The sequence below is a fragment of the Pieris brassicae genome, chromosome 2, assembly GCF_905147105.1.
Source record: "Pieris brassicae chromosome 2, ilPieBrab1.1, whole genome shotgun sequence".
NCBI lineage: Eukaryota > Metazoa > Arthropoda > Insecta > Lepidoptera > Pieridae > Pieris > Pieris brassicae.
Window position 1 is genome coordinate 267,804 of NC_059666.1, and position 22,474 is coordinate 290,277.

The following is a 22,474-nucleotide window of genomic DNA, read 5'->3' on the forward strand; positions in this document are numbered from 1 at the left end:
TAAATATTATTATGATTTTAACAAATTTATTCATCTTTTATACAATTATTTGTTAGATTTATTAATCTGTATTAAAAAGTTATTTATCATGAATGTCATCGGTTGAATGACAACACATTTGTTGACAAGTGGATCTGCGTCGTGTTGGAAAAATTAGGTTCTCGCTATGTTCAAAGTCAGTTCGCGAAATAAATAAAGATTGGTCATGGCTGATATCGAAGAATATAAACACCAGGAATCGGATATCCATGAGGAAGAAGGTAATAATTGTTAAATTATATTTAAGAGTGTGTGTTATGACAGTGCTTGGTTCACATTCTGCGTCGCGCCAGTTACCCTCGTGTAACTTGTGACATTGAAAATGGGTTCTTTTTATAATTGCTGCTTGGATTTTGGTGCTCACCTTCAAGAATCTAGCAGATCTAGTCTCCTCACACTTTGAGTGACATAAAGAGTGATCGGAGGGAGCTAAGATGACGGGAGGTTTGGATAGAAGCCTTTCATCACGTAAGTCTTTTTATTATCAATCTTGCACAGATTGCATTTTCTCGTACCATTATAAATAATAACTACTCTACTCTTTAACCTCTCGCGTGTTTTTAAATATATATAATTGTGAAGGTTAACATGACCTTGCAATCAAAACAACATTTTTTATATTTATGAAACAAAGAATATTTTAACAGAACGATTTTTAATAATGTCTTGACGTATCATGAAATTGGTTAAACATACTTGTCTCCACACACAATGGGATGTAAACACAGGATTGTCTCACTACTATAGTAAAGGCAAAGGTACAGATTGCTTAATTTACTGAAAGAGAAAAATACAGATATATTTGTACATTTAAGTAACATATAATTATAAGATAAAATTAGGTTTTCTGTTATCTCATATTTTATACATAGCAGTATAAATATTAAATTAGTCTTGTACTTTGAATTGATTGATATTATTTGAGTTTTTAAAAATTGGTTAAAATTCTTACTAAGACTCTATCTATCTGGTACATAGGTTTAAATGTTATATGACAATAAGTATATTAAACTTGCATACATTGCAAGATTATTATATTGGTAAGGTTAATTTATCCTATACAGCACTGATATCTATATAACACAATAAATATGGTGATAAAGTAATGATATTATCTAATATATTGCAGGTGATCAAAAACAGTAACAGAAAGCTATTGATAAGATTATCAATATCTTTCTTTTCATATGTTATATAACAATAAGTGTATTAAACTTAATTACCTAAAATAACATATCTTATTTTACATTACAGAATATATTTTATATCTCTTTATAATGTATTGATTTTATTAAAATACTACTGACATCAGTGTCTTTTTAATGTGATCCTATAAACTAGATATTTTACATACTGCTTAAGGGCTTTTTTAAATTAATTTATATTAGATTGAGTGAAAATGTTTTTATGTAACTTTCAATTGTAATTGTGCATAAATTAAGCCACTTAACTGTGAAATCATTTATTTGTTTTAATTATTTAAGTAGCAATGATTTAACATTAATTTTATCATTTTAAAATTGAATATTAAGCAGTAAAATACTTGCTTTGCCAAGCATGTATAAATGTTGTGCCTAGTTAGTTACTGCATTCAGAAACTGATTAGACCAGGATTTTACTTTTTTATCTTAAAACTTGGAAATTCAAATTCAAATACTATATATAACTATAAATTACTTATACAAATTAATATTTTAAATATTGTTAAGATTTTTCTTGAAAGTAACAAAAAATATGTGTATTATAAATTGCTTGTTTCATAAAAACTAGTTTGCATGGTCCTTCACCTCTCGTAAGGTCAACTTACCGTCATACGTAGCTTGTATTTATTGTTGACGATTCAAACTGTTATATTTATAACAATAATGCATTTTATCACCGTCTATAAATTACGACAATTGGTCAATAAACAATACAAACAAGGCATTGTTCGATTAATCCGTCTTTTTCTACTACTGTATCCTGATTTATTTGTATCTTTTAATCATATTATCGTTGTAAGGTTAAAGATAAGTTTCTTGCCTGTTTTGTGTCTAGGTTATGTTTTGCTGGTTACTGTTTGGTAACACTGAAATATCCAGAATACAGCACACCTAGCAATACGTATGTATACTTATCAATTACAATTTACATAGTAGAAAATACTTGACGTAACTATTTAAAAATAAGTAAGGAAATTTTAAGTCCTATAAAATGATTCACTAACACTAAATACAAATTTAAGACAGTGTTATTATAAACATTGCAATGTCTCTTTTCGCTTAATTGATTGACACATCTTAATAAATAATACGAACTTTATCAACCCATTCGGTTGAATCAATCGACATTCTCTATCTCAATTAAGTTTTTCTGATAATTGACACTTCGGATGCGCTGGATGATTGTAATTTGTTTACAAGATATTCGGAATAAATGAACGTGAGGTTTTGTGTGAAACTTAATGATACCATTATCAGAAACCGTCTTCACTTCCGCGAGAAGCAAGTAAAGATCAAGAGAAATCAACAGATTTGAAAGATATTTCAATTCTATCCATATGTGTGTTTCTTCATCAGATGAAATCATATTAACCAAGGTCTTATAATGATGTAGTTCTGAGGTCGTAGGGCGGTAATCTCTGGATCCACTGAACCCATTCAGAAAATTATTTTGTAAACCGATAAATTAACTCGCAGAAAATCGGTGGAACGACAACTATTCTTACGAACGTCTTAACCATGAGAGGTTGAGTTCTAAAGAAAAGTTGTAGAGCTAGATAATGCCTACAAAAACGTCAGAACAGCGTACGTCTTACTTTTATATTATATAAAAACAAATACCCACCGTATCTATCTGTCCGTTCGCGATAAAGCCAAAAACCACTGCGCGGAATTATGTAATTGCATTTTTCATCATTATCGAGAATGATTCATGAGGAAGGTTTAGGTATATAATTTTTCATGGTTTATGTTGCGAACCCGGGACTGGTGGCTATTATAATATATTATAAAACAAAAAGGAAATAGTATAAAAGACTACCAATTGTTTTCTAGTAACTCGTCTCTATAAATGTGAGAATAGCAAATCAGCAAAACCTTGGAACCTGCAAATGTTACACATTACGTTGTTACAAACAAATTGGAGGATGTTTGGACAATTGTTGGTTAAAAGCACATTTCAAATGGAGTCGAAGAATTCCGATTTATTATTTACTTATCAACTTTATGCTAACTCACTATTTGCTTTTAAAAGTAAAACCGCTCATTTACATCTTTATTTTTACCTATTTGCGATGTTTTTACATAGTGCTTATTATTATTTGACGTCGTCTCAGGATCATTGTACACAGAATAATACATAATAATTGACTTTGTATTACGATTTTATGATTATAGCCAAAGGAGTTATAACCAAAAATATATGTAAAGATTACGACGATCAAATTAAAATAGAATGTTTTGTGAATAAAATGTTACTCATATGGCCTGTTAGAAAGTTATATCAGAAATGATCGCTTTCAAATGACCTGCTCCACCGATTCTCATTCGATTAACACCTACAGATAGGTAACGGAACTACTGTTTGCTGCATCTAATGGGTTTTACAAACAATTGTGAACTCTGCCATGTATCGCCGCTGACCAGTAATTTTCAAACGTGTCTTTGAAGAGACTGGTTTGGGTGAATTAATATGGCCGATGTGGATAGTGGATTACATATATGTACAATGAAACTGGAAGTCTATTATTTAAATATGAAAATAAACTACAGATATGTGTGAATATTTAGGCTGCGCTTTAATTTTTTATAGACTTATTGAAAATGCTTTATAATTATTGTTCCCCAAAGGCCTCAATTTTTGTATCATGAGTGCTTCAGTTTACAAAATCCCCGTGACATAGTTGAGTATGACGGATGACCCACATCAGTATCGGTCGTTGGCCGACACGCATTTCAAGATAATGCCGTGTAATTGAATTTTACGCCTAATTAGTGCCTGTCTAAATAAATACAATGTTTTAGTGGTTTTTTTTACATCGCGTGATATGAAGTTAATCTAAATCTTTGTACTTCAATTGAAGAGTGTAATACACATGTGTATAAATTGAGATAATACATAAGAGAAATGGAGAGGAGCCACCTTACAGGAATTATCAAATTATAAAAAAATGCCATAAAACATGAAATTGATTTCCGTTTTCATAATGTAAGTTATTTACAGAGAGAGTAGAACCAAGGACGTTTGCAACGCGAATCGAATACAATTTGATAGCGTTTGTATATACAATAACAAAATTGCGAGTTGGCAGCATATGTTGGGGATATGTTAAATATTTTTGGCTCGTGATAATGTATGCCGTGGTAGGCTACGTCTGCCTGTGAATAAATAGGAGTTAATCAGCTGTTTAGAAAGTATGTTAACGGAACTTTTGGATGCCAAAGGTACTTCAACAAATAGAAAACCAATATATGTATAGCCTACGAATATACAGTCAACAAAATATTAAGTTGTAAATATGACTGAAAATTATTTTGTCTTGAATTTAGAGTTAATACTTTTAGGCGTCTATTTATAGCGGTATCATTCATCATCATCATTACAGCATCTATGTATCGTATATTGTAGAATTAATAATCACTATTTATTTCAGACTATTTATACATATTTGTTGCTATTAATCATACATGTCTTAGGAACAATTTAGACGTACATTGGTTAGCAAGCAATGGTAGCTATGGTCTGAAGAGCCACCAACGCCTTAACACCTGCTTCTTTAGAAGGGTTTAAATATTGCAATATACGACCATAACAAATGTAGTAGTTGTACTCATGATTATAATGTGTTGAAACTTCTTCAAAACATAATTGGAAGAAACGTATTTGCATATCCGCATATTAAGTTATTTTCCATGCTCGTAACCTGTTGGTTGTAAAAATACAAGCCCAGGTGGCTAGACTTATCGATACAGGTGTAATTTACAATAAAAACGTGAAAGTGAGAAACGGCTTGTGTCTGAAAAGATTATGTCACTTGAAAGATCTTATTACGACGCATTACGCATTCCATTACAAATGCAGAAAAATATTAGCTTAGTAGCAGTAGAATATTTATTTAAAGTTAATTACACACAATACGCACAATTTAAATTAGTTATGAAAACTTAGCACAGTACGCATTTATATATTACGATTTTTTCACGATTTTTTTCCCTATATAACGCGTTGATTTCTGTATGATACATTTATACGCACTTATTTCGTTCATAACAGACTTTTTTCTTAATATTCGATTTAAATCATTAAGTTGAATCATTTGTACAGCGCGGAAGCAATATGCCGTGATATACGGAGGGATTACTATAGCTCTTAGTTTAAAAAATTCAACTTCTTATATTTTGTAATGCCCTTTCAACTGACTCGTTGACCACGCAAATGAAAGCACAGGGCGTGTTTATCTAATCAACATTAATGCCCAACGACATAGTTACGTCCTAACATACTAATTGGCTTTTGAATTCTTGACACAACACGTAAGACACCCGTAACTTGTTTATCTAACTGTAAAACCAAAAGATGTTCGTTTTCTTTTACCAATCTACGATATAATGCTGAAAGAGGAAAGCATGTGGTTTCCCAAAAGAGGTTTTGTTTTGAGAATATTAAAAACCTGTTCTACATTCACTAAATACCAGGTCAAATATTAGCTTCGCGTCATTCAGAGAAAACATTGAGTAGTCATAGTTCTGGCTCTATACCAAGCTGTCCGTGTCAATAACCGCGCCTGGAGATCAGCCAGGATACACCTGCGCTTCCATATTAATGACATATATTGATGACTTACGTCTGTTTATCTAGTAAATATTGAATCTTTTAAAATATTTGAGATTCTTTTCCGTACATATTATAAATACGTATGTAGTTATCACGCATTAATCGTGTTGATTGCTTGGTTTACATGTGTTATAGCTAGCTGTTTTTAATTAAATCGTTCTGGAACTTATATATCTTTTAAGTTTTTAAAAAAACTTGAATAATATATGTTTTTTTATAGTATTTACGATTTTTTCTTTACCTTTTTTTTATTAAATAGCAAATTATATGGTGCTTGATTCCGGCTCTTTAACATAACTGAATTCGAATCGACCATGGTTGATAGAAATTCGATATGAACCTGCTCTCTCAGCTCTGGGTCAGATGTTAATAACTTCTATACAGGCAATATTAAACTTTATTTTCCTGTGAAAAGGTATACATTGCAGTGTAGTGTGATTAGAAGCTCAGCTTCCATGATTAATGTACAATCACTTCCTGTCAATCATCTTTCGTTTCACATTCTATAAGCATAGATTTCTGAGAATTATATAAAGTAAAGGTTTATGTAATTCTCATGTGACGACATTTAAAAAGGAATATATATAATACAGTTAATGGCAATAGGTACACGATTATATGTTTAGCGATAAGCGGTATATAGAGTTCACATAACGGCTTGGAAATGCGATTGAGATATATATAATGATATAATTTAAATCGTATTTTTTTTAAATCTATTTATTGACATTGTATATGTTTCAAGAATCTATGACAGTTTTGGTAAACATAAATGTTATCACATAAAAAACATAAAAAATAAAAAATAACTCCATTGCAATAGGTCATACAACGTTTAGTCACAATCTTTTCTATTAAAACACCGACCAGTGCGCTAAACAGACCCCACAAAGATCTGGTCATCTCCAAAACCATCCTTATGATACGATCCTTGGTGAACGTATCGTTTAAGTTGTGAGTTTTTCAAGCGATCTTATTTACAGGTGATCAAGTGATTGGCAGACTTAACTTGCAGATCAACCATAAACATATAAAAGATCTAATTGATATAGAAGATAGTAAGTGCTTCGTAAATTGTTTGTTCTTAACTGCTTATTGTATGCTTTTAAATGCTCAGCATCCTGAAAACTTACGCTAAACAAACGCTTTCGTAAATTATTAAAAGAATCGTTACACTCAAAACGAACATAAATTGTGCAAAAATGTTTTTTTTTTCCGATGTTTTCCTTCGTCGTTCGAGCGAATGGTAAATGCGCACGGAAAGAAATTCCATTAATTCACAGCCAGAAATCGAACGTATGACTTGAAGTCGATGATACGATGAGAGTCACACGGCGAATCCACAAGGCCAATACCGGATAACACTGCTCTGCTAATAACTATCTAACAAATTAGATTTTGTATAAGTATCAAATGTAGTTGATGGTGACTCCGGCGTTTGAAACGGTTAATTAATAAATCATCAATAACCTTTATATCCTATATTAAATAAGATGCGTTTATGCGTATCACGTAAGACACAAGGGAACTGAAACCATGTTAAAGACTGATAGGCAACAATTAAATAATTGTTCTATGATTATTGCCATATTCGAAATCGTTCGTTTTAATATCTTGAATATTTGGCTTGACATTATATTTAACTGTAAATACAAGCGCTTATCAAATTAAAGTATATTAGTTAATTAAGTACATCCATGTTGTTCAGTTAAATCTAGTAAAACTATCTGTTTATGCAGTTTGGTTGGTTTGCCTTAGTTTAATTATTTTGTACGATCGATAATGATTTGTAATTTTTATTTAGGACCAAGGCAACTACGCGTGCAAAGATTTCTATTATCAACAAATGAAAGTATATACAATGAGGATATATATACTGAATTAAGGATCAATACTTGCTTTATAAAAGTTCATTTTTAAAGTAATTTTCCTACGCATTGCTTTGTATAAATCCTATAATAATAAAAACTATAGTAGGTATATACGTAACTTACATTTTGTACAGGTTTATTTGGATGACCTTCCAAACAAGCTTTTGTGTTGGACATACGCAAGTTACATTCGTTTAAGTGTCGATTATGAACAAGTTGAAGGTTGCAATAACACACCAATAGATGTAAAAAATTAGTTCATAATAGATTTCGTTCAGTAAAAATTATTGAATTCAGTTTTACACAATTTACTAGTCGAGTAGTAAGATGTGGCTTATTATATATCATAAAGTCTAGGAATATTTTTCGTTTTTATTATTTACTTATCATAATTTGTAAATGCCTGATGTTGGGAAGGAATATATTGTCCATTTTACGTCATGACAATGCTTTGTTGGCCAAGCATCTGGAATCCTACCATTCCAGTATCGTTTCTGACATATATTGTACTTGAAAATTTATCAAATTATTGCAATGTAGGTTTTTAGTTTTTATGGTTAGTAAGTATATTTGGTTTAGCAATAGATTAAACAAAGAACTACCAGCTCTTTCGAATGACCTTTGCAAACGCTGTTTATGCATGCCATTGATTAATTGTGTTAAAAGATTGAACAATTCTTACAAATGTTTATCTAAATCTGTAAAGTTCAACGTCATGTTACTATTAAAAATATAAATATGACATTATTTCACTAGAAAATCAAGTAATTGCTTGACAAAGAAAACATGAGAGTTGGAAACATGTAAATTCGTTGTTTGCACTATAAAACATTTCAAGGTATCACAAAATATCGATATTAATTATTTTGTGCTTTGAACCTAGGACTGCACTTGAACTGGAATTCAGTAGATGAGTAAAATACAAAATATAACTGAGTTTGATAAAATTAAAGGTCCGCTTTGACCGTGAGAGCGGAACAAATAACACTTTCGCACAACGTTGAGGATATTTTGAGTATTCAGCAATTGTAATGTCATAAGCATTGCGCATTGCACAATAGCTCCTTAAAACTGTTAGATTTTTCCGTGTGTTCTGCTCGAAGGTCACTGAATAAATTTTCGAGGACGTAATTTGTGTTCAGAAAAAAATATCCAGTTAAACAGACGCTAAAATGTGTCACCTTGCTCACCTGACTTCTGTTTAATTTGTCCTAAACCTTGAGCCGTAGGCATTGCATCCTGTACGCTTCTTTGTTAACGCTATTGTTGTCTATGCGAATAAACCCTACAGTTAACTCCTTGCTCGGAGTAGCTAAGCATAAAACTTCAGCTTGATCCGTCTCATTCAGTGGTTTTATATAATAATTTTAGCTTCTACGTCTAAAAATATCTTAGTTTATATCTTTTATTATATATATTAAATAAAGAATTTAAAAAAAATGTGCATATACAGTGATGAGATGGGAACTCACTAGCTATATGTAGAAATGCCCTTAATTTCCAGTTTCAGAAAAGCCATCGCCGGCTAGCAAAGGTCCACACGGCGTGCAAGTGGTCAACACAGGTCCGGAGCATACGTTCGTTCTTGATGAAGATGCTTTAGCCGAGTTGCTGCTGCAGGATGACATCAAGGATAGATCCGTTGTCGTCATATCCGTGGCGGGCGCTTTTAGGAAGGGCAAATCTTTCCTATTAGACTTCTTTCTACGGTATATGCACCACAAGGTGAGGTCGTTTTAGAGGCGTTAAAAAATAATATTTAGAATTTTTAAGGTCTAATGGCTAACTGATGTAAACGTGATGTCTTTTATCAAAATGTCTGTAAAAAAAGTCTTTTGCTCAACTCGATTGCTATAAAGCACTTGAAAGGTCGTATTATATATTTTTACGAGCTAGGGGATCGGATAGAAAATGCCGTAGATTTCTTCAAAGGTTTATTTCTTGATAAATCAATGAGGCAGAATTTATGGGCACAAATTAATTGCAGAGATGCACTAATAACACACATAAACACAGTCACTAATTACTTCACTTATGCACACTTCACACAGTACTTTATCACTTGTATTCACTTTATCGCTTCGGTGTTCCTCTCGTGTTATCGCATTCAAAACTAAAGGCGACTAGTCGCGTTTCGGCTCGCTTATATATCCCTGGGAATAATTCTAAACAATATTCGAGAACTTTCTAAGCGGGCTTGCTACTGAGTAGCGATTGCACAATTCTAGAACGTCCGCACTCTTTGTCTCTTTCGCACGTTGCTCCGTCCTTGTCGTACGGCGTTCTATAATGCTCGTTTAGTTTCGAGAAAGTTCTGATCTTCTCTCTCTCTCTCGTATCATTTCGTCCTTGTCTCACACCTAGAAAGTTCGGTCTAGAATATTCCTTCATCAAAGGGTTATACCTAGGCCTGCAAACGCCTGAAAACTGGTCCCCTGAAAACTGCACCACTCTACTACACATGTTCTGAAACCGACTGAAAAAAGGTTTCAGCTTCCTGAAAACTAGGGTAACATTATGGAAATTACAATTTTCTAATATGTGATTGACCCTCTCCTGAAACGGTCAGAAATCATATTACAGCCTGCTGAAAAGTTCTCTAAGTAGTGGAAAAACCTAGAAACATTGTAGTCGACCCGTCTTCGTAACAATATTAAACTTTGCTCAATATCTGTGTTAAGAAGGAATAATTAAAAAAATAATAATTTCCCTATACCTTTCTCATGTATGTCTTGTCAATACAGTATGGTTCCGGAGGCGGTGGGGATTGGCTGGGGTCTGACGATGAACCTCTCGGCGGGTTCAGCTGGCGAGGTGGTTCCGAACGGGACACCACCGGCATACTCATGTGGTCTGAGATTTTCAAAGCCACACTGGATGATGGCGAGGAGGTAATCGTTTGTCTAAATAAGTCAAGAAGATAGATATGTGATAGTTTTGTGATTATATCTGCTAAACCATGCTATTTCGAGAAACAAATGTATTAATTTGTACATAAGGATCAACCTTATCTAACCAATTTAATCTAATTGCTTATATTCATCATATCAGTGTGGTAAAGAAAGTTTAACAAATAAGTATTTATGTAAATGTGTGTAAATTTCCAGGTAGCAATAATCCTTTTGGACACACAAGGAGCATTCGACAGCGAATCCACAGTACGGGACTGTGCAACTGTATTCGCTTTGTCAACTATGTTGTCCTCCGTACAGATATACAACCTTTCGCAGAATATACAAGAGGACGACCTCCAACATTTACAGGTATCATTCTTCACAAGTATTTCGCTATGTCACAAATAAACATAAACTATTAATACAGAGGACCATTTTTATTCCAGTTATTCACGGAATACGGACGATTGGCGCTGGAAGATGGCGGGAGGACTCCATTCCAAAGACTTCAGTTCGTCGTACGAGACTGGAGTTTCCCTTACGAAGCGCCCTATGGGGCCAGCGGAGGACAGGCTATTCTCTCCAGAAGACTAAAGGTACATCATCATCATCATATTTAAAATGGACCGTGCTCTGCGACTGTGGTAATGGTGTTCAAGTAATTTGTCAATAATGACATTTTGCAGGTATCGGACAAGCAGCATCCGGAGCTGCAATCTCTGCGCAAACACATCACGTCATGCTTCGGCGAGATCGGGTGCTTCCTCATGCCGCATCCGGGACTGAGGGTCGCTACTAGTCCCACTTTTGATGGACGACTTTCTGGTATCTATCGGCCTCCTTGCAGTTAGACATGAAAGTGTACGTACGCACTACGTACGCGTGTGCGTACTTAACATCGTAGGCTCACAAAGCCATCAATGATCATACGGGTCACTAGGCTGGGGACTTCTAACGAAAGTGTTATACCTTTACTTATTTGATCTTGCCAGACATCGAGGTGGAATTCAAACGTGCCCTACAGCAGTTGGTGCCAATGCTGTTGGCTCCGGACAACCTGGTGGTGAAGGAGATCAACGGCCAACGAGTCAGGTCCAAAGACCTTCTACTCTACTTCAAAGCTTACATGAACATATACAAAGGCAACGACTTGCCGGAACCGAAGAGCATGCTCGTGGTGAGATTTTTTTATATATTATAAATATATTAATAACTAAAAATATTAATTTTAAAGATTTTCACTTCTAACGATTTCTTTGTAATGTAAATTTACTTTGGTCATAGTCTATTTTAGTGTGCAGTTAGTGATTCTACCTTAGTGAAAGTCTCGTGCTACGATGACGATTCTCCTGCCGTGATGGTTTAAAACGAACTGCTTTCCGGTAGGAAAGCCAATAATAATCGTGACAAAAATAAATTCTTTTAAAATAAATAATTAACGTTTCAGGCGACAGCCGAAGCGAACAATCTGACGGCCGTGGCAGAGGCGCGCGAAGTATACACGACGCTAATGGAGGAGATATGCGGTGGGGCGAAGCCCTATCTCCAGGGCCAATTATTGGAGGCCGAGCACAAGCGGATTCGGGATAAGGCGCTCCACGCGTTCCGGGCCAAAAGGAAAATGGGGGGAGACGAGTTCAGTCAGGCTTATTGTCAGCAACTTACGCAGGTTCGACTGAGCTTTCACGAAAGGAGCATCACGGTTTAGTCCATCGAAATCGAAATGAGGATCGTTTACCGCTCTTGCAGGACCTGGAAGACCAATTCCAACAGTTCCGGGCTCACAACGAGAGCAAAAACATATTCAAGGCCGCGCGTACCCCGTCCGTGTTCTTCGCGATCGCGCTCACGTTCTACGTCCTCAGCGGAGTCCTGGGGCTCGTGGGGCTCTATCCTTTGGCCAATCTCTGCAATCTGTGCATGGGAATGGCCCTGCTGACGCTGGTCCTTTGGGCGTACATCAGGTGAGACGGCTTCGAGTCGATTCGGGGCTCTTCTCTATTTCTGAATTGCTATTAATAGGTAATGGAGAACACCATATAATGGAATTCTAATATTATTTTCCGATTAAACGACAGGTACAGCGGCGAAATGAGAGAACTGGGCGTGACGATAGACGAAGCCGCCAATTGGCTGTGGGATAACGTGAGTATCTTCGGAGTGACTCGAAGAAGAGAGATCATACGCGGGACCTCTCATGTGGACGTGTACGGGCGTGATTGCAGGTCATGAAGCCGGTGTATCAGGCCGGCCTGGAGAAAGGCATGGAGCAAGCCGCCGCGGCGGCCGCCGAGAGGGTCTCCGCGCCCATCGCCAACGGGAAGCACAAACAGTTGTGATGTCGTCCGCCTTCGCTCCGCGAGCGCGCCGCTCCCTCGCCGGTCCGCCGGACGTCGGCCCCGAGGAGACGCTTCGATACTTCGGCAGACCGGGGGCGGCCCCTCGGCGGCTCCGCCCCGGTCCGCCGACGACACTCCGGGCGACCGGACGAAAATCAAACTGACCGGTGGCGGCCGGGCGCTCCCGAAATGGCAAACGGGACGTTTCAAAGATGTCTCCGGAGCCTCGCCGAAGAAGAGGCCGGCGAGAGAGGTCGCTCTCGCCTCGTCTCGGGCGGAGAGGCGTCGGCGGACTCTCGCGACGGCAGGACGCGTCGAACGTACGCCGTTTTGTACGTGGAGACGTTCACGGGCCTGGTTTATTGTGTCGAAATCTATAGTTATATACGAAATACAGGGACTACGATTAGTGTTTTAAAGTTGTTTAAGCGGGCGGACTCGGTGTTTTGCGCAAAATCGATAGGATTCCGTCGGAACGTCGGCGGAGGGAGAAATATTACTTAGTTCCGAAGTCGGTTATTCCGGGGTGTGGTCGCGAGGCGTGGAACGTTTTCTGCGATTTTCCATTTTCTTATTCCGGTGAAAGCGAGACGTCGCCCGGCTCGCGGAAGACTGGTGTTGCAAGTCACAAAATAAACCAGGTTGTGAATGAGGCAATACTTGAAGTAATTGCGCTTTTGCCAATTTTCTTAACATATAGACTGCTCGGCGAGTTCGTTTATGTGTAAATAAATAAATATGCATATTGCGGTACACACACACACACACAATATACATTAAACGATAGCCTAATTGGATCGACGTTCCCGGTGAAGTGAAGTTGGTGACGGGGTTTTGGGTTTTGTCCTGTGAAATAATTAAGTAAATTATAAATATAGTTATTCCTCGATTAATCTGATTTGACATAAATCAGATATAATTCTCGTTTCTCGTTTCAGATGTTGCAATATCCGATCGATGGGAATTGATTTGACTTTAAAAATGTTTATCGAAAATTGTCAGTAAAGCGTGTAGATACGAAACTTGGTTTTTAAGCACAAATTTTTTATGAGTCAAATAGATGGAGTAGCTCACTTGTTGCGTTGCACGTTGCCGTTAGATGTACTTAATATTACGTTTGTCAAAAAAAATCCAAAAATATATATTGAGGTGGTCATTCTATATAACGCGCGTAAATTTTGTTATTGCATTCGGGACTTTGTTGTTTTTTTTTTAGGAATTATTAGTTTTTCTTTGTTCCCGTCGTTGTCTGTACTCAAAAACCGACATTGGCTCGGGATTATGATATGAATATCTGTTCCGAGTCTAGATAATTCCCAGATAATAATATTATTCGCTTTAGTTTAATGTTTTTAATGTTTTAACTGTTTCGGTAAGGACGTTGTTTTATTCGTGGGCTTTTTTGGAATTAAATACGTGGTTGTGTTTTTATATTATATGACCTGTTGATTGCGTTACGATTGTGGAGTTTTCCATTTATGTTTTATTATTTGCTCTCTTTCATATCTTGTATCACAATATATTTGCTTCTGCGCTAAAATTAGTTCTAGCCGTCGACAGTTCGCCGCCGGCAAAGTGCTGAAAACGTGGATAATTTTAGAAATCCCATAGAATTTTTACTTTTGACAGATCCGTGGGGCAATATGGAAAAATATAGCTTTTGTATGATTGATGTAAATAACCGTAAGTGCCTGCTTTTGGGAGAATCAGATTTCAAATTAAATTTTTATCCAATTATTATGTGCCAAGCACGAACGATATCTCAGCTTTCAAAGGAGAATTGGTTTTTAGCATTCATTAGCGACTTTCGGCTCTCGTTTCACCGATGAAAACTGTAATCTTGAAATTTTAGTCCTTCAAGCGATGATGTCCCGAAAACGGTCCACTTACACGTATCTATTTATGACAATTTCACTTCTATGTATTAAATGCTCCCACACATGTGCCAAAATGTGATGTGGCCGCAGCGGCCGCTGGTTAAACGATTTTATGCTCATGAAAGAAGTGCGGCGTTGACAGTGCTCGAACGACCGGCTGCCGTTTAGTGAAATCATGTTTTACTGTATTTTATAACAATAATGTTTCTTACTTTTTGATAGTACGAACAGATTTTAATACATTGTTAATTTTATTCGCTTTATTATCAATTCTACTTTGTAAATAATGTCGACTCGATGTCTGCACGTCTTGGGCGTGATGAAAAGTGGGGAACGAATTATGTTTTTAAATAAGACGTTAACTTTTCATTAAACTAGTGTAGTTTTAATTGTAGCCTAAATTTTTGTTAAAATCGTGGACCGTGTGTAAATATTAGAGATTGAAATATACTCTCACGTTAAATTATGTATTTTATTTATTTACTAACGAAAATATATAATGAGGTGTTAACGTATTATGATAGACTCACTCCAATTGGTGAATCTATCTCAATATTAGCATTAAAACATTATAAAAATGTCCGTCTCTCTCTTTCACCCTCCATCGCATTGTGCGAAACTTATCTATCTATGTCTTAATAGAAGTTAATTCATTTAATGAGTAATTAAAAAAAAAGCATTCGTTAAATTAAAAAAATTCTCACCATGCAATTAATATTATTATTAAATGACTGCATGTTTTGATCCCGCGATTTTTTTTTTACTAGTTTTCTTAATCATGTGACGTAAATTGTTTAATTATACCTAGCTAGCTGCAGAAGACGTTGGCAATTCATTCGATCTGCTGTATATATATAAAAAATAAGTATCTATATTTGTTACGTAAACATAATTGTATTTTTTGCATACGTTTTTATTATAAAGAGTGATTTTTTAATGTCACCTGACATTTAAAAAAAACATGCTGCACGAATGTAAGTACTTTTAGTCTTTGTAAAATATAATAATTGTTGTATAAATAAGTACCTATCAATCGGAGGTTCAAGGTGGTGGGATTATCTCAAAGCTTTCACCACGGTAATGAAGGGCTTAAAGGAGGCTTCGCCACTTTGAGAGGAAGCAAGAAATTTCGAAGACAAAGCAATATTTAAACTTCAATTATGTTTTAAAACAACATCTGAAACACCTATTCACAAACATTTAAAACTAGCGGACTGTAATTATTTTATATGTATTTTATCAATATAATAACTCCGATCGAAGCATTTATTTTAAATTATATTCTTCTTACATCCTCTTTGACGATATTTGTAGCACGCATTCTGTCAATGTTATGTCAAACGCCATAAGATTACATGAAAAACGTTTGAATTGTATAAGCGCTATGCACTTAAAAATACAAAACTTTGACTGATATCATGATTACTTGATATGGAGGTTAAGTATTCTTAAATTTTCTAGCTTTCCGCGCTATTTTCTTATTTTTTTATTTCATAAGAACCTTCTAATAACAACAAACACAGCAAAAAAAGAATGAGAGAAATCGGTCCAGCCGTGACGCGTGATGCCGTGACTAAGGGAAATAGGCATTCATTTATATATATTTATATAGCTTGTAAGTTGTCGGTGTATCGTGTATCTTCAGCTATTAAAATTTGGAACAGCCATGTGAGTAGGGAATGCAATCCCGACTCGAGATCGCGGGATCCCGAAATGTTCGAACTGAATCCCGAAATGTTCGTTCGATGAAAACTGCATGTTTGTGATAGTGAGGTTAATTAAAATAAAATATTATTTGAAAGAAAACAAACGCCTTTATCTTTTAATATACTAACTAAACAACTAACAATTTTAGTTACATGAACATAATCAAAACAAAAGTATATCTCAAGGAGATTAAAAAGTGATTGAAATTCGGGTTATTTTGAAAGTAACTTCTAAAAAAAGAGTATTTTCTAATGTGTATCAAGAGTGCTATCTGCTAACCGGAATCTAATGTCCATTGCAATGTACCCTATGTAATGTGCAATGTCCCGACGTATAGAAACGATGACCATTGCAGCACAATCCCGTCAATCTCGAACGGGATCTCGTCATATTATGCTTCGGGATTGATCCCGAAAGATTTCACGGGATCTCGCGAGATCGAAATCGGGATTGCATTCCCTACACGTGAGCCGTGTCAGCAGTTGCTCAATATTCATGTGACAGTGAACAGTGAAGTTCATGTTAGACTACATTTTAAACTGTTAATAGAACTCTGAGCGATTTACCAAAACTCTCAGTTATAATAAAGCGTTTGTAACGTAACTGTGTTTTATAATACGTTATAACTGTGGATGGGAATTACTTGTGGATACGCAGATTAATAAAAGGGCTTCGGTACTCAATACTGTAGTTTATATTTTCCCCAATACTAATCCACGTCCACACGCGATCGCAGTGCGCAGTAACTACTGATCGCTACTTCATACTTCTCTATCATACATCAAAACGCTTACTCGACACATTCATGCTTACACGTGTAGGGACACGTGTAAGCATGAATGTGTCTGCTGATAGTGATTAATCAGTTTAAACGTTTTTTAAGTGGAAGCTATGAAAAGCTAAAGAAATACATTAAAAAATTAAAGTATTACAATAAAACAAATATATAGGTAAAATGTAAAAATATATTATCAGACCACTTATAACTAATCATTATATTAAAAAAAAGGTTAGTTTGGAAGACGTCTCAATCATGTTCTGAAAATTATTTATTACGATATAAAAATAACGATCTCTTGTATAAATTATTTTTTATCTTACAAATAATCAAAAAATGGCAGCTTTCAATCGTTCTTGTAATTTTCCACTGTCGTGAGTTGTCGCGTCGCGGTACCGATGGCTTGTCTTGTAATCTATAATTAATTATTTTATTAATAATCAAGAGCAGTGTTGGCTTTCTTTCTGTGTTTAACACTCGCTCGAACGGTGAAGAAAAACATCGCGAGGAAACCGGCTTGCCTCAGACCGAAGCAGTCGAGAGATCACCTACTTGCCTATCGCCTATTAGATTGACAAATTATCATGAAACAGACCTACAAAGGTTGTTTTTTTATTAATTAATTACAATTGTACAAACTGTCATAAGGAATTACGGCAAAAAAAGAATTATTTGCCAAGACATAATTTTAAAAGTAATCGAGAATGAAAACAACACCGTACATAGTTTCGTATCGTGTCAGCCACGCCATCTATTTGAACCCCGATGTCCCGCAAGTTTCCGCTTATTCTGCAAAGCATCATTTAGAGGTTTCAGTCATTCATCATCATGGAGAGACTCGAGTCTAATTGCATGATTAACTAAGCCAACATGATATATGGTTCAGTTACGTCTCACTTATAAATCAGGTATTTTGCTCAACAAACAGTCTAGCGTCAACGTTTATTTATTAAAGTTTACTACATCATACATCTAGTGTATATTTTACAAAATCTTTCATCTACAATGCATGACAATTGAAGTATACAATGCTTTGTCTAAAACCGATCAGCCCACTGCCGAATATATCCAGCTCCATAGGTGCTTGGACCCCTAGGTTGGTTTTTGTGGGAGGAATTCGGGAGATATTTCTAATTCTAGATTTTATACGTTACCTAGTATACGTCCAAACGGCAAGAGCGGCTAAAGAACCAACTGCGATACTCTCTCCGATAGCGACCAGGGTTTGCACCCCGAGGTTGGCAGCAAGGGAGCTGAGGAGAAATCCCAGGAGTGCCAACACTACCAATACGGTAGGAGTACCCGCGATACGGAATATGTTCTTGGCTTCGTTGTTGGCGCGGTATTGCTCGAATTGCTCCTGGATTTCCTGAAAAAAAAATTGCGTATATATACGCTTATGGAGATAGGATCTTGTACGTTCTTCCTCCGACCCGTATGACTCGTGTATTCCGACCTACCTTAATTAATTTTTCCTGATAACTGGCCTCCAATTCGTCTCCCCCCATCTTCCTCTTATTGTGGAAGGCGTGGAGGGCCTTATCCCTCGCCCTCTGATGCTGCTGTTGAAGCCTCCCAGGGTCCAAGAAAGGCTTGCTCCCGCCCACTTCCTCTTCCATCAGGTATTCGTATACATCGCGAGCTTCTGATACCGCCGATAGATTGTTCGCTTCAGCTGTCGCCTGATATGATTTTTTATACAGATTATATTTTCGGGATTACTTCATTGTATGACATAATGTTTCAAGTAGACGTATAAGATGTACATAGACATACTGAAAGACGTGAGTTATATTCGTAAAAATACAAACTTCGGCGCAATAAATGGATAGCGTTAATATGGCAACACTTCGGCGAAAGGACTTGTATCCAGGTTGCATAAATACATAAAGAAAAATAATTATGTAGTTACATCATCGATGAGACAGTCTCTCGAGGGTCAGTAGACATAGTTATAATTCCAACGTACCGCCAAAATACTCTTCGGTTCCGGCAGTTCAGTTCCATTGAATATAGTCATATATGCTTTGAAGTAGAGGAACAGGTCTTTGGCTTTGAGCTTCTGTTCAGCTATCCTTTTTAGCACTAGATTTTCCGGAGCCAGAAGCATCGGCACCAGTTGGCGCAGAGACGTTTGGAATTCGGGACTTATATCTGAAAGTTTCATTATTATAATTTTAAACCATTGATAATGTAATGGTAAACGTCGAGTTACTGTCTCCTCTACACCAATTGCCATGACATTTCCAAGTATTGTACCTCCGAACTAAGGACAATCTTGAAGCATCCGTCTGGGCGTACAAATGTATAAGATGTATCTCTTACCAGAAACTTTTCCATCGAAATTGGGATTAGTAGCAACGTTAAGCCCAGGGTGCGGCATCAGGAAGCAGGCCAACTCTTCAAAGCACGCTGCGATGTGACGTCTGATGGACTGCAACTCCACGTGCTGGCCTTCGTGAATCTGGATAGAAATTTGAGAAATTCTAAAATGACATTGTTGTGTGTGTATCTAACACACTGGTCTCTATCAAAACTTGTATTTCGACGTTTTGTGATACAAGCGAGGTCATGTTTGAGAAAAAAACTAATATAATAAAAAAATATAAATTTTACCTCAAGCCTTTTAGCCAATAGACTCGCCCCTCCGTCAGCTCCGTAAGGATATTCGTATGGAAAGCTCCAATCTCGTACCAATAACTGCAACCGCTGGAAAGGCTTACCGCTGGCGCTCTGCTGAGCTAGACGACCGTAGTCTGTAAACAACTACAAACAGTTGTTTTCTTAGAAACACGAAAAGGGTAATGATAATTTTACTGAACTTGTTAGTTATTAAAGTGGAGGGTAAATGAGTTTTTTTCATTTGAACTAAAAATACTATCACAAAATATTAATTTTCACGTGACAAATCGGTCAGTATCAGTCGAATCGACAATGACGTAGCTTGCTTCTAAATGTCTTCGCTCGATCCTCATATTGTGTTGGAGTTAAATTACAAGAAAGACTGTTTTTAATTGAAATATAATATATGAAAAAATATGTATGTATTATTCTATAAATTATTATTTGCGTGAAACATAATAATTAATATTAATAAATAATGAGATGATGTAGTGATCAAATAATATAAGAATTGACTATGATGTGACTTATAATGTATGTAACTTTTATATAAAATTCCTTTTGATACAATGTGTGGCAGAATATGCGAACTTCAGATTGTACGACCATACCAGTTTTGTATCATATTCTTGCAAATTAATTATTATTATGTGTCACTTAACACAAATCGCAGAACGCTAATAAACACGTGAAAACATGTGTATCTACAAACATGGCGTTACGCAGACGTGTATGTTGATACCATCATCTTTCCAAGAGATGCATTATGAAGGGTGGGTTCAAATTCTACATGAATATGATTTTTTCAGCCTATAAGCGCACTTTGTTTTGGGCATTTCTTAGTCCTAAAATGCACTTTGAAATCTATTACCTGTAAGTGCTGCAAGTCGTCCTCTTCAATATTTTGTGAAAGGTTGTATATCTGTACAGATGACAGCATAGTGGATAATGCGAAAACAGTGGCATTGTCTTTCACTGTCGATTCACTGTCGAAGGTTCCTTGTGTGTCCATTAGTAGTATAGCCACCTGTAATAATACGTTAAATTATTGAAGTATTTTTAGTCGATAATACTACTTTAAAATTTCCGATAATCTTTGTAATACAATAATATTTCTTAGCACAAAGCTGCAGAAAACGATACAATACTATTTTGTCGCATACTAATGATATTTTGTTGCCTAAGATTAACCAGCCTACTAAATGTCATACCTTTTCTCCATTATCGAGAGTTGTTAAAAAAGGCTGAGACCATAGCAGCAGACCCGTGGTGTCTCTCTCTGAACCACCTCGCCAACTGAACCCCTGCAATGGCGCATCTTCTCCTCCCAACCAATCGCCGCTGTCTTTAACGTGGTACTGAAATCAATTGTTTTTTTATGAACATGATAATTGTATAAAAAGTTTGTCTTCGATTCGCACTCGTACCTGACTTACTCATATATATAATAAGTCAAGTTACCAAAGTCACGCGCGGGAACATTTCTACGTTCGGCATTTGCGAGGACATAGGTAATCAAATCAATAAAATTTTAATGCTGCATGATTTATTCAAATTAGCCAATCTCTATAAGAATTATTATTTACTTAAATGGCATTTGAATAATTGGTTTGAATCCATTTCCAAAGTGAACACGACTCCATCGGTAAATAATAAAGAACAATGAGCATACCTTATGATGTAGATACCGTAGAAAGAAGTCCAGTAAAAACGACTTGCCCTTGCGAAAGGCGCCTGCGACGGACACAACAACAACGCTTCTGTCCTTTAGATCCTCTCGCAGCAGGAGTTTACTTAACGCCTCTTCATCCAAGGTGAACGTATGGTCGGATGGCGTCACCACACGGATACCCTGCCCCGATTCTAATTCCGCCATGACTGGAACTTTTTGAAACAAACTATATTATGCATTGGTTTTATTTTTATGAATAAAACTTTTAATATACATGCAGTCTTTATTCATGTGCTACTTCAATATTCATTAAGTTTTAAAATTCTATAAATTCATGTCATGGCCAGCTTGAAAATATACTATATATTCATGAGGGAATAAAACCCACTTTCATTTATAAGATGGTCAATAATTGCGGATGGATTATCACCATTACGTTTTAATGACACATATTTAATTCTATAAATAGTCTTTCGTGTTTTATTTTTCCTGAATCAATAACATTATTATAACTATTAATTCCATAAAAATATTTTCGTGATCAAATAATTCTTTCTCAATTTAAATGTAATTTAATCGCCAGCTGCAACAGGAACATTTCTTATAATAAAACGTTTTGTAATTCGATATCAAAATTGAAATTGTTATATGGGGTCGAATGACAAAGCACTTTTCATAGAATAAAAACATCCTACTTACCTTAATAATTAACAATTTTATATAAATTTCTTACCACTGATAGACTAAAAAACAGTATTCAGACACCAAATTATCGTAAATGTACTCGTAAACAAAGCAGTGAAAGTGGAACGTCAGCTGAGTGCAAGGTGCGTCGCTCGACTGCGCGGTGGCCAATGATGT

At 35.8% G+C, this 22,474-nt stretch overlaps 2 protein-coding genes across 6 annotated transcripts; one reads left to right on the forward strand and one right to left on the reverse strand.

The window, feature by feature from the left end:
- The first annotated feature begins 56 nt into the window (after window positions 1–56).
- LOC123717984 (atlastin) lies at window positions 57–15,297 on the forward strand. 4 transcript variants are annotated; one of them, XM_045674317.1, is made up of 13 exons: window positions 57–260; window positions 411–507; window positions 6,837–6,911; window positions 9,229–9,449; window positions 10,469–10,615; window positions 10,832–10,987; window positions 11,065–11,214; window positions 11,305–11,443; window positions 11,611–11,795; window positions 12,066–12,287; window positions 12,368–12,582; window positions 12,697–12,763; window positions 12,844–15,297. In XM_045674317.1, the coding sequence occupies exons 2-13, from the start codon at window positions 474–476 to the stop codon at window positions 12,955–12,957; spliced, it is 1,725 nt and encodes a 574-aa protein (XP_045530273.1). In that variant the 5' UTR covers window positions 57–260; window positions 411–473; the 3' UTR covers window positions 12,958–15,297. The 4 variants fall into 4 exon arrangements, with proteins under 4 accessions (XP_045530273.1, XP_045530263.1, XP_045530290.1 ...); XM_045674307.1 differs by lacking the exon at window positions 411–507; XM_045674334.1 differs by lacking the exon at window positions 6,837–6,911 and having other exon boundaries at window positions 60–260.
- Window positions 15,298–17,488: 2,191 nt separating this feature from the next.
- Window positions 17,489–22,455, reverse strand: LOC123720597 (atlastin-like). Of its 2 annotated transcripts, none has more exons than XM_045677277.1 (11): window positions 22,347–22,455; window positions 21,614–21,825; window positions 21,153–21,299; window positions 20,813–20,968; window positions 19,936–20,085; window positions 19,645–19,783; window positions 19,289–19,473; window positions 18,780–19,001; window positions 18,474–18,688; window positions 18,042–18,108; window positions 17,489–17,734 (listed from the first exon to the last, which is right to left on the reverse strand). In XM_045677277.1, the coding sequence occupies exons 2-11, from the start codon at window positions 21,815–21,817 to the stop codon at window positions 17,666–17,668; spliced, it is 1,554 nt and encodes a 517-aa protein (XP_045533233.1). In that variant the 5' UTR covers window positions 21,818–21,825; window positions 22,347–22,455; the 3' UTR covers window positions 17,489–17,665. The 2 variants fall into 2 exon arrangements, with proteins under 2 accessions (XP_045533233.1, XP_045533232.1); XM_045677276.1 differs by having other exon boundaries at window positions 22,313–22,455.
- Between the last annotated feature and the right edge of the window lie 19 nt (window positions 22,456–22,474).

Excerpts from the sequence above, each read along its gene's own strand:
- LOC123720597 (XM_045677277.1), bottom strand. The coding sequence starts at position 21,817 with ATGGCGGAATTAGAATCGGGGCAGGGTATCCGTGTGGTGACGCCATCC. Across the intron at positions 19,002-19,288 it reads AACCGAAGAGTATTTTGGCG|GCGACAGCTGAAGCGAACAA; the intron begins GTACGTTGGAAT and ends AAATCATATCAG. Across the intron at positions 17,735-18,041 it reads CTGACACGATACGAAACTAT|ATTACAAGACAAGCCATCGG; the intron begins GTACGGTGTTGT and ends AATTAATTATAG.
- LOC123717984 (XM_045674307.1), top strand. The coding sequence starts at position 206 with ATGGCTGATATCGAAGAATATAAACACCAGGAATCGGATATCCATGAG. Across the intron at positions 11,215-11,304 it reads TTCTCTCCAGAAGACTAAAG|GTATCGGACAAGCAGCATCC; the intron begins GTACATCATCAT and ends GACATTTTGCAG. Across the intron at positions 12,583-12,696 it reads GTCCTTTGGGCGTACATCAG|GTACAGCGGCGAAATGAGAG; the intron begins GTGAGACGGCTT and ends ATTAAACGACAG.